Source organism: Triturus cristatus, chromosome 1_1 (assembly GCF_964204655.1).
Source record: "Triturus cristatus chromosome 1_1, aTriCri1.1, whole genome shotgun sequence".
Classification (NCBI taxonomy): Eukaryota; Metazoa; Chordata; class Amphibia; order Caudata; family Salamandridae; genus Triturus; species Triturus cristatus.
The window spans coordinates 80,696,092-80,711,675 of NC_140579.1; the positions used below are offsets into that span (position 1 = coordinate 80,696,092).

Here is a 15,584-nt window from a genome sequence, read left to right on the forward strand (position 1 = left end):
TTTCTCTGTGCAGTAACATTTCTGGTACTGTACTGAACCTGATATCTGCAGTTCTTTTCTTCGCACAGTGATGCACCTGCGAGTGCCAGACCCCTTCACAGCAACTCTCGCAGCAGCACCCTTCCCCCAAAGCACACATGACCATTGTTTTCTCTCCTCATCAGACTGGGAATTTCCCTTCTGACCTCCGATTTCATTTCCTTCTTTCTGCGACTTTATGAGGATCTAATGCAGCATTATACTTTCATATCCCAAACCCCCAGTCTACTTTAAAATATCCGTTCTTTGTTCTTGTCTGCGTCCCGCAGGCCTCCAGAGCGTCCTCATCTTGTGCAGGTCCCCTGTGCCTTGAGGGTCATGTGTGAGGTCACCTCTGCTGACACCAGGGCCTTCAACAGCTGTAGCCCTGTGGTGCTGCAATCGAGTGACAGCTCCCCTGTGGATTGTAAACAGGAGCTGCCCCGAGCATTGTGAGTGAGGGCAGTGCAGTGCTTCTAGGGTGAGGAGCTGTCCTATGCATTACAAGTGAGGGCTGTGCAGTGCTTCTAGGTGCAGGAGCTGTCCTATGCATTACAAGTGAGGGCTGTGCAGTGCTTCTAGGGTGAGGAGCTGTCCTATGCATTACAAGTGAGGGCTGTGTGGTGCTTCTGGGGGGTCAGGAGCTGCCCGAGCATTGTGAGTGAGGGCAGTGCAGTGCTTCTAGGGTCAGGAGCTGTCCTATGCATTACAAGTGAGGGCTGTGCGGTGCTTCTAGGGGTGAGGAGCTGCCCGAGCATTGTGAGTGAGGGCAGTGCAGTGCTTCTAGGGTGAGGAGCTGTCCTATGCATTACAAGTGAGGGCTGTGCAGTGCTTCTAGGTGCAGGAGCTGTCCTATGCATTACAAGTGAGGGCTGTGCAGTGCTTCTAGGGTGAGGAGCTGTCCTATGCATTACAAGTGAGGGCTGTGTGGTGCTTCTGGGGGGTCAGGAGCTGCCCGAGCATTGTGAGTGAGGGCAGTGCAGTGCTTCTAGGGTCAGGAGCTGTCCTATGCATTACAAGTGAGGGCTGTGCAGTGCTTCTAGGGGTGAGGAGCTGCCCAAGCATTGTGAGTGAGGGCTGTGCAGTGCTTCTAGGGTCAGGAGCTGTCCTATGCATTACAAGTGAGGGCTGTGCAGTGCTTCTAGGGTCAGGAGCTGCCCGAGCATTGTGAGTGAGGGCTGTGCAGTGCTTCTAGGGTCAGGAGCTGTCCTATGCATTACAAGTGAGGGCTGTGCAGTGCTTCTAGGGGTGAGGAGCTGCCCGAGCATTGTGAGTGAGGGCAGTGCAGTGCTTCTAGGGTCAGGAGCTGTCCTATGCATTACAAGTGAGGGCTGTGCAGTGCTTCTAGGGTCAGGAGCTGTCCTATGCATTATAAGTGAGGGCTGTGCAGTGCTTCTAGTGGTGAGCAGCTGCCCGAGCATTGTGAGTGAGGGCTGTGCAGTGCTTCTAGGGTCAGGAGGTGTCCTATGCATTACAAGTGAGGGCTGTGCGGTGATTCTAGGGTCAGGAGCTCCCTCATGCATTGTGAGTGAGGGCTGTGCAGTGCTTCTAGGGTCAGGAGCTGTCCTATGCATTATAAGTGAGGGCTGTGCAGTGCTTCTAGGGGTGAGCAGCTGCCCGAGCATTGTGAGTGAGGGCTGTGCAGTGCTTCTAGGGTCAGGAGCTGTCCTATGCATTACAAGTGAGGGCTGTGCGGTGCTTCTAGGGTTGAGGAGCTGCCCGAGCATTGTGAGTGAGGGCTGTGCAGTGCTTCTAGGGGTGAGGAGCTGTCCTATGCATTACAAGTGAGGGCTGTGCGGTGATTCTAGGGTCAGGAGCTACCTCATGCATTGTGAGTGAGGGCTGCGCAGTGCTTCTAGGGTGAGGAGCTGTCCTATGCATTACAAGTGAGGGCTATGCGGTGCTTCTGGGGGGTGAGGATCTCCCTCATGCATTTTGAGTGAGGGCTGCGCAGTGATTCTAGGGTCAGGAGCCACCCTGTGCATTGTGAGTGAGGGCTGTGCGGTGCTTTTTGGGGTCAGGAGCGATCTGGTGCATTGCAAGTGAGTGCTGTGTAGTGCTTCTAGGGGGCAAGGGCTGCCCCGTTCATTGTGAGTGAAGACTGTGTAGTGCTTCTGCGAGTCAGAATCTGCCTTGTGTATTGTGAGTGAGGACTGTGCAGTGCTTCTGGGGGTCAGGAACTCCCCTGTGCATTGCGCGTGATGGCTGTGCAGCGCTTCTACGGTCATGAGCTGCCTCGTGCATTGCGAGAGAGGTCTTCTAGGGGGCAAGGGCTGTCCTATGCATTAAAAGTGAGCGCCCCGTACATTGATAAAGGGCTGTTCTGTAGTGGGTCAGGGGATACCCTATGCATTGTGACAGCGGTGCACAACTCCATGGTGCAGGAGCTGGCCCGTGCATTGTGAGTGAGGGCTGTGCAGTGCTTCTAGGTGTCAGGAGCTGCCCGTGCATTGTGAGGGCAGTGCAGTGCTTCTAGGGTGAGGAGCTGTCCTATGCATTACAAGTGAGGGCTGTGCGGTGCTTCTAGGGGTGAGGAGCTGCCCTGTGCATTGCTAGTGACGGCTGTGCAGGGCTTCTAGGGGTCAGGAGCTGCCCCATGCATTGTGAATGGGCTGTTCTGTAGGGGTTCAGGAGAAACCTTATGCATTGTGATAGCGATGCACAACTTCCTATTGCAGGAGCTGGCCCGTGCATTGTGAATGAGGGCTGTGAAGTGCTTCTAGGGGTCAGGAGCAGCCCCCTGCATTGCGAGGACTGTGCAGTGCTTCTAGGGCAGAGGTCTTCAAACTTTTTTACTCTGAGCCCCCCCCCTAAGCAAAATGTTTTGAGGTCGGGCCCCCCTCCAAAACTTTATGGCAAGGATTGGGGGAGCGGAAGGGACATGGCTGCGTGCAGGGAGAGGAGCTTATGAGATGATTTCAGGAATACGTTTTCTATAGCTTAAGAACCGCACCAAGTATGAGACTTATAAAACAGCAAATGCATCAAACAAAAACAGATATCCTAAACTGCTCCTCATAATTGGGGTGTTGTGAGCCCCTCACACTCTTTGACCCCAATGCAACTATACCTGCTGCACTAATGATAACTGCAGTCCTGAGTAGCAGGATATCTCCTCTGCCTCTTTTACCTCTTCCTCTCCATGATGGATCATCACCTCTGTCCTAATGCTTGAAAGGACAATAAGCGCTGATGCCCCTTTTTTAAAGGTAGACAGTCATAATTGTGATGCAGTGGGCCCCCAAATCCCTGGGCCCCAGTACTGCTACATCTGCTCATTTATGATAACCAGCAGTGGCCACTTTCACACTTGGCAGCAGTACCAACTTCACTAATGAATGTCCCTTTAAAAAAAAAAAAAAACACTTATTGTCCCCTTCTTTGGGGTATCTCTCTGAAGAAGTGGTCTCTGGCCATTTGTAAACATAACAAGCATTTACAATGCAACGGTCTCGGCATTGTTAAAGTTACAGCTATTGGCATTGCTCATGACATTATTTTGGTTTATGTTTTTAAAACATTTAAAGACTTTTTCACATCTAACGTGGGCGATGGAGGCTTATGACTTATCAACAGGGAATCCATGCACCGTCTCCAGCAAAATGTATTGTCCAAACGAGTGGTCTGTATTTGAGATTTCAGGTCAAGGGGCTAGTATGATTAGTGCAGGAGTTCCAGTGTGACAGGAACCTTGGGGTGTCAGGGCCCCACTGCACCCCAATTATGGCTTTCTTTTACTTCCCAAGCAGTGTCCCCAGTTTCCTTCCTTGCTTTTGGGTTCACAGCATCCTTGTTACTGCTGATGGGAGGCGGGGGGGAGGGGGGGCAGGTTTAGGACTAACTATATATTTGTATAATCGTAAACGTCATGAACTCATAAGAAAGGTGGACAGCTGCAGGTCATGCAACTGTGGGTGTGTTAAGAGCAGCCCGTGAATAGCCTTTTGGATTGGTCCTGCAGCTATCTGCACTTCAGAGTGTTTCCAAAGGGCAAGTAAATAAATGCAACAAAATACAGTTTTCAGAGGCTTGACATATTTGACATATTTAACGAAAAAAAAAACACAGCTGGAAACGTGCTGCATCGTGCCACTGCCAATTCTATGGGATGCTGGAGTTGTTTTCCCCCTTTCGAGTACAACATACCAATGAACATGAACACTTTGAAAAAGAAAAGAATTCTTGCCGTCTGAAGTTATACATGTCAAGCCTTCCAATGATAAGCAACAAACTTTCGGTCACGGATGAAGGGACCTATTATCATTGAAATTAGCTACGTTAAGACGGTCCTTAAAATATGCTGTTAAAAAGGTCACTGGTAAACTGTGTACGTTTAATAGAAAACGTGATCCACACGAGGTTGGAATTCATTCGTTTTCCTCCTGAAGCGTATCTCTAAAGCAAACCAGGTAGCACACTGAATTCCCGCACCATGAGCCGCAAAATCTACCTCCTGTGGGTTGATGATTAATGAGCTGTGCTGTAGGTGTGAGGAAACAGTTGAAATGTGCTGTCAAAGGGGATTTTATCATAGAAGAAGGCAAAGGGGATAATGCGTACGCTGTCCCAGCATGTTTCGCAACACCCTAGTGTAGCGCTCCGCAGCACCCCAACAGCACGACTCACCAGTGGGAATACCCAGCTCCTTGGAACCGCGGCCGAAGCCCTTCACCACCTCCCCCTTACAGAAATAGGGTAAAGTGTTCATGGTGACAGCTCCGAGGACGTCCGGGAAGTGCACACACTGTCACAGCACAGAGCGAACCGGCGAATGGGTATGGAGAGTCGCTATCCGATAGTGACAGGCGGAGGTGGTGTGACGTCGCATCGTGCGTAGATCATTCACAACCACAGGCTGAAGGGCAACCGTTCTCAAGACTAGAAGAAAGACTAGACTGTCAACTTTATTGTTACTTCTCCGACAGCGGCCATCTTGCATTACCAATTTCCTTCTTCCGCTAGGCATCGGAAGATCCGTACACGACATTGTTGGAGTCGAGTGACGACATGTTTTCCCTTCGCGACGTACTCCACACGATGCTGTGGGAATCCCCTTGGTTAATCCACTCTGACTGATCATATGTCGGGGCAGGACAATTCTATGGTAGAACCGGCGGGGAATATTATGCTTAAACTTTCTTCTGCTTTATTAAACTACAGCCCCGTCACCGAGTAAATATACTTTAATTCATTTAAAATTGTACAAGTACCGAGGCTCGAAGAGTGGCTTGGGAGCTGGAAATGTGGCAGACTGCGGTGCCCTGAGCTGAGCCTTGCTGCCTTTCTCCGAGGTGAAGCAGAAATGCCTAGGAGAAAGGCAGCGGCGTTTTCGGACTCGGGGCGTGTTTTCGGCTTCGGGGGCGTTTAAACACGCCCTGGGAAAAGCAACGAAAAAACACGCCCCCGAATCTGAAAAGGACGGGGCTTGTTTTGCGAGACAAGCCTCTTCTCCAATGGCTGGCCAGCATTTAAGAGGCCAGCCAATGGAGAAGAGGAGAGAAGAGGGGCGGGTTCAAGCCCCTCTTCTCCAAGTCATTATGTCTCGCGAGCGAGACTGCGCAAGCGCAGCCTTCGCTAGCCGAGACCTAAAAATGAGTCCGTATACAGTGCTCCCTATTCTGGGCGTTCTCTTTGTCAATATCTATGAATCGCGCTCCTTTCCTCTTTCTCCTGGACCATTACTGTGAGCCCCAAGGATCAAGAGGATTAGGGCTCTGCATCTGAATGCAACCCTGCTGACCTACCTACCACCCCATGGACTCAACTTTCACAAAAAAAAACTGCCCCTGCATGGTTAATACGGACTTTGAGATGCCTCTGCCTGAAATCGAAGTGTGTGGTGGTAGTGCAGAAAGTTAAAAAAAAGAAACCAGCCTTCTTACCAGTCATTGATTGATTGAGTCACTTAAAGCTAGGGCCACTGGAATTATGAGTTTCTGCAGCAGCAGCGTTTTCCACATAATTATCAGTTTACTGCATTTGCTACATAATCTGCACATTTCAACCAAAAAAACTTAATTCTAGCTCAAACGAAACAAAAGTTACTTAAAGCATGACAAAGTTTTCGGAGCAGTGGAAAGCCTTTTGCAAAGATTGACTGGTAATCTTGTAGTTACTTACTGCTGTATTTGGGTGTTAAACTGGTACTAATGAGGTGAAATAGTTCCCCTGACAGCGTTACCGTGAGTTAAAATGATAAAAAATGAAGTAATGCTAACCATAAAATGTGGCACATTGTGCCGCATAATTTACCTTTTCTTGCTGTATAATTTAGTCAAACGTGCCGCATAATGTTGTCCTCTTCTGCTGAATAATTCCAGTGGATCTGCTTAAAGCTTTATGGTGGCAAAGATCTATTCTTTTTAAGATGTAATGTAAAGGAGTTATCAGCTGGAATCTGGAATAGTGGAGACACGTACAAAAATGTCTGCATTAGATCCAGTTTGATTACTTCTTACTAAAAAGTATATTTTGTAAGAACTTGTTTTATCTCAATCACTGCATCATTTTGCAGCAGACTAGCTTAGCGTATGTGAATACTGATTTAAAATAATGACTTACATATTCACAGTGCTTTCTGCCACAGGCTGGGACCTCACAGCACTATAAACAGGGCCATTGGAATTATGCGGAACGGAGAAGGCCAAATTATGCAGCATGGTTGACTAAATTCTGCAGCAAGCAAAGGTGAATTATGCTGCTTTTTTGTGATAGCATTACTGTGCTATTTTTACACTTGTTGACATTGTCCTGGCCTTTATTGCCCCTCATACGTACCACACTAACACCCACATATAGAAATAAGCAACAGAAAGGTGACCAGTTAACCTTTAGAAAGGGCCTTCCACTGCATTTTTTTATCTGCAAATTATGCAGCAGACAATGGATTATGTGGCAAATGCAGGAAAACCATAACTATGTGCTTTGAGTGCAGGGTAAGCGTGAAAGTGAAGGGTGAGAATGAGGAGTGAGTTGTCTAAATGCAGGGTGAATTCCCAGACACTTGAAGTTAATCAGCATGTTATTGACGGGGCGAAGGAAATAAAAATGTGCTGATCCTGCAACAAACTTCCAGTCTTATGATTAGGGTTGCCAGCTCATTATTTTGATGTGCCAGACAGTACAAAAATAAACAGTACCTAAAGCCCTATTTTCAGCACTTATCTGTGCATACATCAAAAAGCAAATATAAAGCACTTTTAAATGTGTTCTAGGGCTGCCTGAATGATTCATGACTGAAAATAAAAGGAACAGACAAAGTCACATGACAAATGAATACATACGTTTTTATTTAAATCCCTATTTAGTGTCAAAGCAAGGTCTTTGCAGGCTCTTTAAACCTACATGGCTGGCATTTTTTCTATTGGCAACCCTACTTTATATTCATTTTCATGAAATGCATTCTCATACTACAGCAGTAAATGTAAAATGCAATGTAAAAATAGGCAGAGTGGGGGCCCAGGGGGTACTGGAAACAGAAAAAAAAACTAAGCCTCGGTAACCAGTTTCCAAAGGTATGTAAATGTGCCAATGGTCTTTAAAGACCTGTGAAAAACTCAGGCGTGCTGGAGTCTTAATAAGACTTCAGACACTGCCCAGTGAGCCCCCATCAGCACACCCAGTGAACTCTGGCCCCACAGCACTTGAGGGCTTCAGAGTAAATGAAGACCGCCTGGAAATACAGCAAATAAACATCGCTGCACTTCAGGCCTCTTCATTTACATGTGCTTGTAGAGGCCTTTGCGCCCCCATGGGAACCCATCCATGCCCCCCCAGGGGGGGCGCGCCCCACAGTTTGAAGACCTGTGTTCTAGGGTCAGGAGCTCTCCCGTGCATTGTGAGAGAGGGCTGTGCAGTGCTTCTAGGTGTCAGGAGCTGCCAGTGTATTGTGAGGGCTGTGCAGTGCTTCTAGGGTCAGGAGCTGTCCTATGCTTCACAAGTGAGGGCTGTGCAGTGCTTCTAGGGGTGAGGGGCTGCCCTGTGCATTGTGAGTGAGAACAACGCAGGATGCCGTAACCCTGGACATCTGAGGTTTCAGGGAAAGATTTTTATCAATAATGAAACTCATGTTTAGGTCTCGCCTGAGCCAGCGCTTGCGCTGCTCTGGCGAGACATTTAGTAACTGGGTTTTAAAAGTGCTACCCACAGGCTTTTGCCGGCCACCAGCTTGCTGTTACGCGCACAAGCGTGTGCGACGTGCACAGCTGCCATCTGGCTTTCTGTAATGGCTCATTAAGCTTTACAGCGCACGCGTGAATCCCATCTCCTACCCCCTCCCTTCTCCCACTCCCTCCTCGTCAGCGTCTCTTATTACAAGCTTCCCGCGTCGCGCGGCAAATGCTTGTTTTTATTTCCCGTGCTTTCCCCTCTGCCTCTGTCCGATCACTTTCGCGGCTTGGTTTTCTTTTGCTTTCAGCACTTAGCCTCTCTCCCTTGTTTTATTAATCTTCATGATAAATAATGTTTCTCTGCCACTGACCCGTACGTCAGCCCTGCCGCGCTTCAACTCCCTGCCCCTCCCTCACCACAGAGCGCGTCTTTTATTTAACTTTCAGCCCGGCTGCGCTTCAATTCCCGCCCCTTCCTCACCACAGAGCGCGTCTTTTATTTAACTTTCAGCCCATGCCACAGTGAGGAGCTACAGAATACCGATGGACAGACCTTACTATTGGCTCGGTGTATTTGTGCTGCTAAGAAGCACCTGCATATTGACATTCCTAAGGAAAAGTCCTGCTTGTTGTCTGGGTCCCACAGATCATACCGTCATTTATTTTCCGATCCGTAAGACTGGTGTTTTTTTATGTCATGTTTACTTTAGGACAGCCCACGCCATTTTTAATACGATTCTAAGCGTGAATGGACCTCTCAGCCACATCAATAAAACGGGGATGTTTTTCATTAAAAAAAAATTTAAAAATCAGCACGCACCCGCTTCTTGAGCACCTCGCTTCATGTTAACAATGCTTCTTTATTTTGTAGCAGTTTGTCGAAACGCCACACCTCCCTCAGAGTGCACACCGCCCCTGCAGCAGGACTCCGTCTCACTCCTTCGTTCCCCGCTTCTGCGCTTCATGTTTTGGACAGGAGGATTCTAACAATACATGTTTATGTTAGCAAACCGCACTAAAATAAGCAAGCATTGATCGCGTGGTTCTGTCTAAAACGTGAAGTGCGGTATACTCCAACACCGCGCTTCACGTTTTGTTCCCTGAGACCCGCTTCATGTTCTGGACATCAGGGTGCTAACAATGCATGTTTATTTTAGCGAACCGCATTAAAATAAGCAAGCATTGATAGCGCTGTGCTGTCTAAAACATGAAGTGCGGTATACTCCAACACCGCACTTCATGTTTTGGGCACCGTGGTGCTAACAATGCTTGTTTAGCCTAGTCCTCCTCACTGCTTTCAATACGTAGGTAGGGACAACATTAGTGAAGGTAAAATAATACATTTATGTTTATTTTTTTAGTGTTTCCGCATTTAGGCAACTTTGACCCCTTACAAACGAAGAGTGAGAGAAATATTACAATCGGCAACTGCACAACCTCCATAGAAAGGTGGAGCCGTCTCATTCGATTAAAATGAAATCGCCATTCGAATCGATAGTTTAAGTTGCATGACTAGAGTTTTGATGGTAGCACTTAATTTGCCAGAGTTTTGGTTGCTGCTTAAATTAACGCAAATTGCTGCATTATCTTGCCAGATTTTTCTAAACGCTCCCGTCTTCGACAGTTACATCTATTTAAGATAGTGTGCACAGTAGAGTACCCCGTCTCCCAAACCATAAAAAGGTTGTTTATTACTTACAAAAATAATAAATGTAAAGGGGCTTGGTTTGAGGTTCTTACAAAATCCTTCAGTAAACGCTTGACTCTTCCAGCACCTCGGGCTGGAGACCAGAAACCACAGTCTGACAGAGTGCCCCGTCTACCAACCCATAAGAAAAACAACACAGGTTGTATTGGAGGTTTTTAGCAAAGCCTTCAGTCAAGGCTTGAATCCTTCAGCACCTGGGGTTCCAGTCCAGATCAGAGACCAACGCAGTACGCGCCGGGCTATTTTCTTCCATCATGGAGCCTCTAGGTCCTCCCTAAAATCATATGCTTTGTCCCTGCAGTTGTAAGACTGAGCAAGTCATCCTCTGAACACTAGGCACAAAGTATTTGGTGTGTTGAGTCGCAGTGTCTTTCCAGTTGACTAGTTTGGTGGTGCAGCACCAGAGACCCCAGAGTGGGGCCGGCCAGAATCCCCGCATCCTTTTAATTCTGTCTGCATCCATGATGATGGGGCGCAGTAAAAGGGAGAGAAAGAGCAGTGTCATTTCAAAGGGGTCAAGGTTGCCACCCTTGTACTGAATTATTCCACAAATACCCCCAACCACCGCTCTTTGTATTATAAATACGTTATGTGCAATTTAAAATCCACCCCTACTGTCCCCTTTGTCGCAATTCAAGAGGACACAAACCCTAACCCGCACTAGGTGGCATGCTTCATCTGCGGGTCGCTCCTCGTCTGGGCACAGCCAAGGCTCTTTGCCCTGCCAGAGTAGTTCTGATGTTTTTATTGCGCATGTATATACATTGTTTTACATTTATAATCTGTAGGGTCAGGCTGTTGAAACACTGTTGTGGTGGTTAGTGTGACTTTGGGTTTTTTCAGCCCTCACACTTTCCAAGGTAAGAATCGATTCTAGCTCGGATTGCTTTCGGCATTGCTATATTTGATCTACGGCGACATGTTTCTAGCTCTATAGCTGCCTGTTTAGTTGGAAGCATTGGGCATGACTATATCCTCCCTGTACTAACTACTTCTCTTGGAAGAGTGTAAACTAAAGGAAGAGGTTCCCAGCACCTGCCCTTGTGCTCTTCACTGTCTGCTACATTGGAATGTCCCACGTGCAGCTGAGGCGAATGGATCCCTCAGTAGGAGAGAGTCTTGTGTCCATTCTCCTGGCACCATTGGACACAAATGCACAAATAATGCACCTAGGCTGCAGAGTTGGCACCAGTCACTTTTTGTTTTTATAGAAGTTGTGCTGAGATCCAACCGAGCTCTTGAGTGAAGGCAGGTAAGTGAATGAATATGTTGTCCTGCTCTCAACATTGTTGCTGAGGCAACATTTTCGTCATAACAGATCGCCAATCCAAGTGACGCATCTCATGTCTTGTGTAACTTCCTCCATTGCAGCTTCTCTCAAAAGGGGCATTCGGCTACCTCCTTCCCATCGTGTCCTTCGTCATCGCTTGGTTGGAAACCTGGTTCCTTGATTTCAAAGTCTTATCTCAGGAAGCCGCGGAGGAGAGATGTGAGTTGGCTGGTGGGCTGGGAGCGCTGTGTGTTTTGTTTCCTGGATTCATGCCATCCTTGCCGATAAGTATGGGCCAGTATAACTGAAGCCAGCTGGCTCAACTAACATGACACTACTGCCATTGAGGAGATGAGGAGGCATGACACTACTGCCATTGGGGAGACATGACACTACTGCCACTGGGGAGATGAGGAGGCATGACACTACTGCCACTGGGGAGATGAGGAGGCATGACACTACTGCCATTGGGGAGATGAGGAGGCATGACACTACTGCCATTGGGGAGACATGACACTACTGCCACTGGGAAGATGAGGAGGCATGGCACTACTGCCATTGGGGAGATGAGGAGGCATGACACTACTGCCATTGGGGAGACATGACACCACTGCCATTGGGGAGACATGACATCACTGCCATTGGGGAGGCATGACACTACTGCCATTGGGGAGATGAGGAGGCATGACACTACTGCCATTGGGGAGATATGACACTACTGCCATTGGGGAGATGAGGAGGCATGACAGTACTGCCATTGGGGAGGCATGCCACTACTGCCATTGGGGAGGCATGACACTACTGCCATTGGGGAGACATGACACTACTGCCATTGGGGAGGCATGACACTACTGCCATTGGGGAGGCATGACACTACTACCATTGGGGAGGCATGACACTACTGCCATTGGGGAGGCATGACACTACTGCCATTGGGGAGACATGACACTACTGCCATTGGGGAGGCATGACACTACTGCCATTGGGGACGCATGACACTACTGCCATTGGGGAGGCATGACACTACTGCCATTGGGGAGACATGACACTACTGCCATTGGGGAGACATGACACTACTGCCATTGGGGAGGCATGACACTACTGCCATTGGGGAGACATGACACAACTGCCATTGGGGAGACATGCCACTACTGCCATTGGGGAGGCCTGACACTACTGCCTTTGGGGGAGACGGGGAGACATGACATTGCTGCCATTGGGGAGACGAGGAGACATGGCATTACTACCATTGGGGGTATGGGGAGACATTACAAGACTGCCATGGGGGAGAATGAGGTGACCTACACCACTGCCATTGGGGAGACATGCCACTACTGCCATTGGGGACACATGCCACTACTGCCATTGGGGAGGCATGACACTACTGCCATTGGGGAGACATGAGACCACTGACATTGGGGAGGCATGACACCACTGCCATTGGGGAGGCATGACACTACTGCCATTGAGGAGGCATGACACCACTGCCATTGGGGAGGCATGACACCACTGCCATTGGGGAGGCATGACACCACTGCCATTGGGGAGGCATGACACCACTGCCATTGGGGAGGCATGACACCACTGCCATTGGGGAGGCATGACACCACTGCCATTGAGGAGGCATGACACCACTGCCATTGGGGAGGCATGACACCACTGCCATTGGGGAAGCATGACACTACTGCCATTGGAAAGATGGGGAGGCATGACACTACTGCCATTGGGGAGGCATGACACTACTGCCATTGGGGAGATGAGGAGGCATGACACTACTGCCATTGGGGAGACATGACACTACTGCCATTGGGGAGGCATGACACTACTGCCATTGGGGAGGCATGACACTACTGCCATTGGGGAGATGAGGAGGCATGACACTACTGCCATTGGGGAGACATGGCACTACTGCTATTGGGGAGGCATGACACTACTGCCTTTTGGGGAGATGGGGAGGCATGACACTACTGCCATTGGGGAGATGGGGAGACATGACACTGCTGGCTTTGGGAAAGATGGGGTGACATGCCACTACTGCCATTGGGGAGGCATGACACTACTGCCATTGGGGAGATGGAGATGCATGGCACTACTGCCATTTGGGAGATGGGGAGGCATGACACCACTGCCATTGGAACGGCATGACACCACTGCCATTGGGGAGGCATGACACTACTGCCATTGGCGAGATGGTGAGGCTTAATCTGGCCCCTGTGTAGCCAAAGTATATTAATATCAGAGGTCTAGGAGATGGGGGTGCACGGATTTGAAGTACTATTTCAGAGGCTGCTACACATTAGCCGAAAAAGCGCTTCAACACTCCATCCCGGGTAACAAGCGCTATATAAATAAAAACCTTTTTTTCTCCTCTCCTATCCCTACGCTATCCTTCTGAAATCCAAATAACTGAGTAACCTATCCACCACTCAAATTACTTTCATATTTCACTATACTAATTCAAAATTAATCCTTTATGGGCTCCGGAGTAGCGTGCTACTCTCCGAAAAGCGCTTTGCCACCTTGTCAGGGGTAGTGAGCGCTATATAAATGCAATTACAATACAATACAATACATTCGCTTGAAAACTATCCTTTACCACCCAATCAGGCCCTTTGAGGAGCCATAATTGGGCTTCAGAGCACTTCACCCCAGACAAGAGGAGGCCTGCACCTTTAGCATCTGCCCTCGTGCCCCAGCCTCCCTGTACACACACCGGCTGCTCCTGGAAGACGTTACGGGGATGGCCGTGGACCTGTGATGCTGCATCTGCTGTATTAAAAATGTCTCTTGTTTACCCTTTCAGGGAAGGTTATTTTCAGAAGTGTATTTTTTAAGTACATTTTTATTGAATTTCTTTACTTATGTGAGATGCTTGCAAGTTCTATCCTGGATTACTGGGGCAGTGGTGTCTGGGCTCCTTGCTGGCAAAGGATGATGGGAGTTGGGTTTCTAGGAGGAGTAATTTCACCAAACTTCAACTTTCATCGTGTAATGACCATTAAAGATAGAGGCGGGAGCGTCATTAATTCTGTGCACGTGCGCCCTTTCTTTTTGTTAATTGTTGTTGGTTGCAGGGTATCTGGCGACACAGTCTGCGGCCAATCATCGGCCCCTGCTTTACCCTCGCGCCATCTCAGATGGACAGTTCTACTCTCCCCCGGAGTCCTTTGCAGGTGAGAAGGGGATCCCTCTAGAAACTTAAACGAATGTGGAGCAGCTGATGTGTGACTGCACTACTGGGATCTACTGTGGCGGTCTCGTGCACCCAAACCCGGGCAAGAAGATCTCATTGGATCCTCTGTGATGCGTCCTTGCCCTGGAGTTGGAAATGCCATGTATGATCGTAGACTTTCCCATTGTGCTAGTGAAAACCTATCCCTTTCGGGTTGTGCGGAATTGTTCAAGTGATCTTGCCTCCCTTTCCATCAGACCATGTTGCACCAGCTATGAATTATTACCAGAGGTCTCTACTCCAGTGTTCCAGTTTTTTAAAAAAACACCCCTTGTGTGAGAAAATGTCCTCTAGCACAAGAGAACCTCAGAGGTCTGTATCTTTTGGTATACTGGCCGGTATCTGTCTTGTGACCTGTGTCTCTGCCTTTTTTAGGATCTGACAATGAGTCTGATGATGGCGGGACAGGGGGACAAGCAGTCACAGCTCAGGTAAATTGTTGGGTTTGCTCATGGTTGAAGGAACAGATAATCTGGCGGAATCTCCAGTATTTTAGGAGAAGAAACTGCCCTGCTGGCTGAAAAGATGCAATGTTGAGAGTAGTAAAACCATATTCAAAGCTTAGAGGAGTGTTCGTTTCTTCCACTCTTACTTCTCCTTCGCTTTCCAAGTAGTCTTAGCCAGGTGGGCCTCTCTTCTCCTCTCTACCACTAGCTCGGGTCTAGCAAGCTGGGCTTCCAAGCAGAATGCGATCGCAAAGAGGTAAGTGATGGGTTCCAACTATTTTTACCTCGTGCTAACATTTCTGAAGAACCCCATATCAAAAAAGTTATCTTTGCAGTGGTGTTTGTGGAAGAAATGTGTCAGCAGGTGTACTTGCATTTACTTTAGACCTGTTTATGTGTGATGTGTGAGCGGTGACTTAAATCAATTTATGATTTACAAAATTTCCACTTTATTTTTTCACAAGTATTTTCTTTCTAGCACATATTCTGACTTGAATTTGGTAGGAAAAAGGTCCAGATAAAATAGGATTAATTATTGTCTTAGACAGTGGAACTAGTGAATAAAGGAGACTTCTCAGTCTAGAGAACAGCCAGGTGAAAAAAGAATTCCACTTGCTTTGAATATCAACCAGTTATGCAGCTTGTCTAGCCAAATGATTGACATTGGATCCCAGATCACCTTTATTTAGGACATTTAGAGGTAACTGGCATGTTGCTTTGTAAGGGACACTAGTTTGAGTAATGCCTTAGGGCCATAGCCATGTCAGGAAGCTTCCAGCATCTGTTTTTCAAATTCTGCCCC

General features: G+C 48.2%; 1 protein-coding gene across 12 annotated transcripts in view; it reads left to right on the forward strand.

Annotated features, from left to right (window-relative positions):
• The window catches only part of LOC146869505 (stAR-related lipid transfer protein 3-like), a 146,113-nt gene that overhangs the window by 93,800 nt on the left and 36,729 nt on the right, over positions 1-15,584 (forward strand). For all 12 annotated transcript variants that reach the window (XM_085602746.1, XM_085602663.1, XM_085602575.1 and 9 more), the window contains 3 exons: positions 11,206-11,323; positions 14,179-14,277; positions 14,712-14,767. In XM_085602746.1, the coding sequence (XP_085458872.1) occupies positions 11,206-11,323; positions 14,179-14,277; positions 14,712-14,767 (273 nt within the window). The remainder of the gene's footprint in view (positions 1-11,205; positions 11,324-14,178; positions 14,278-14,711; positions 14,768-15,584) is intronic.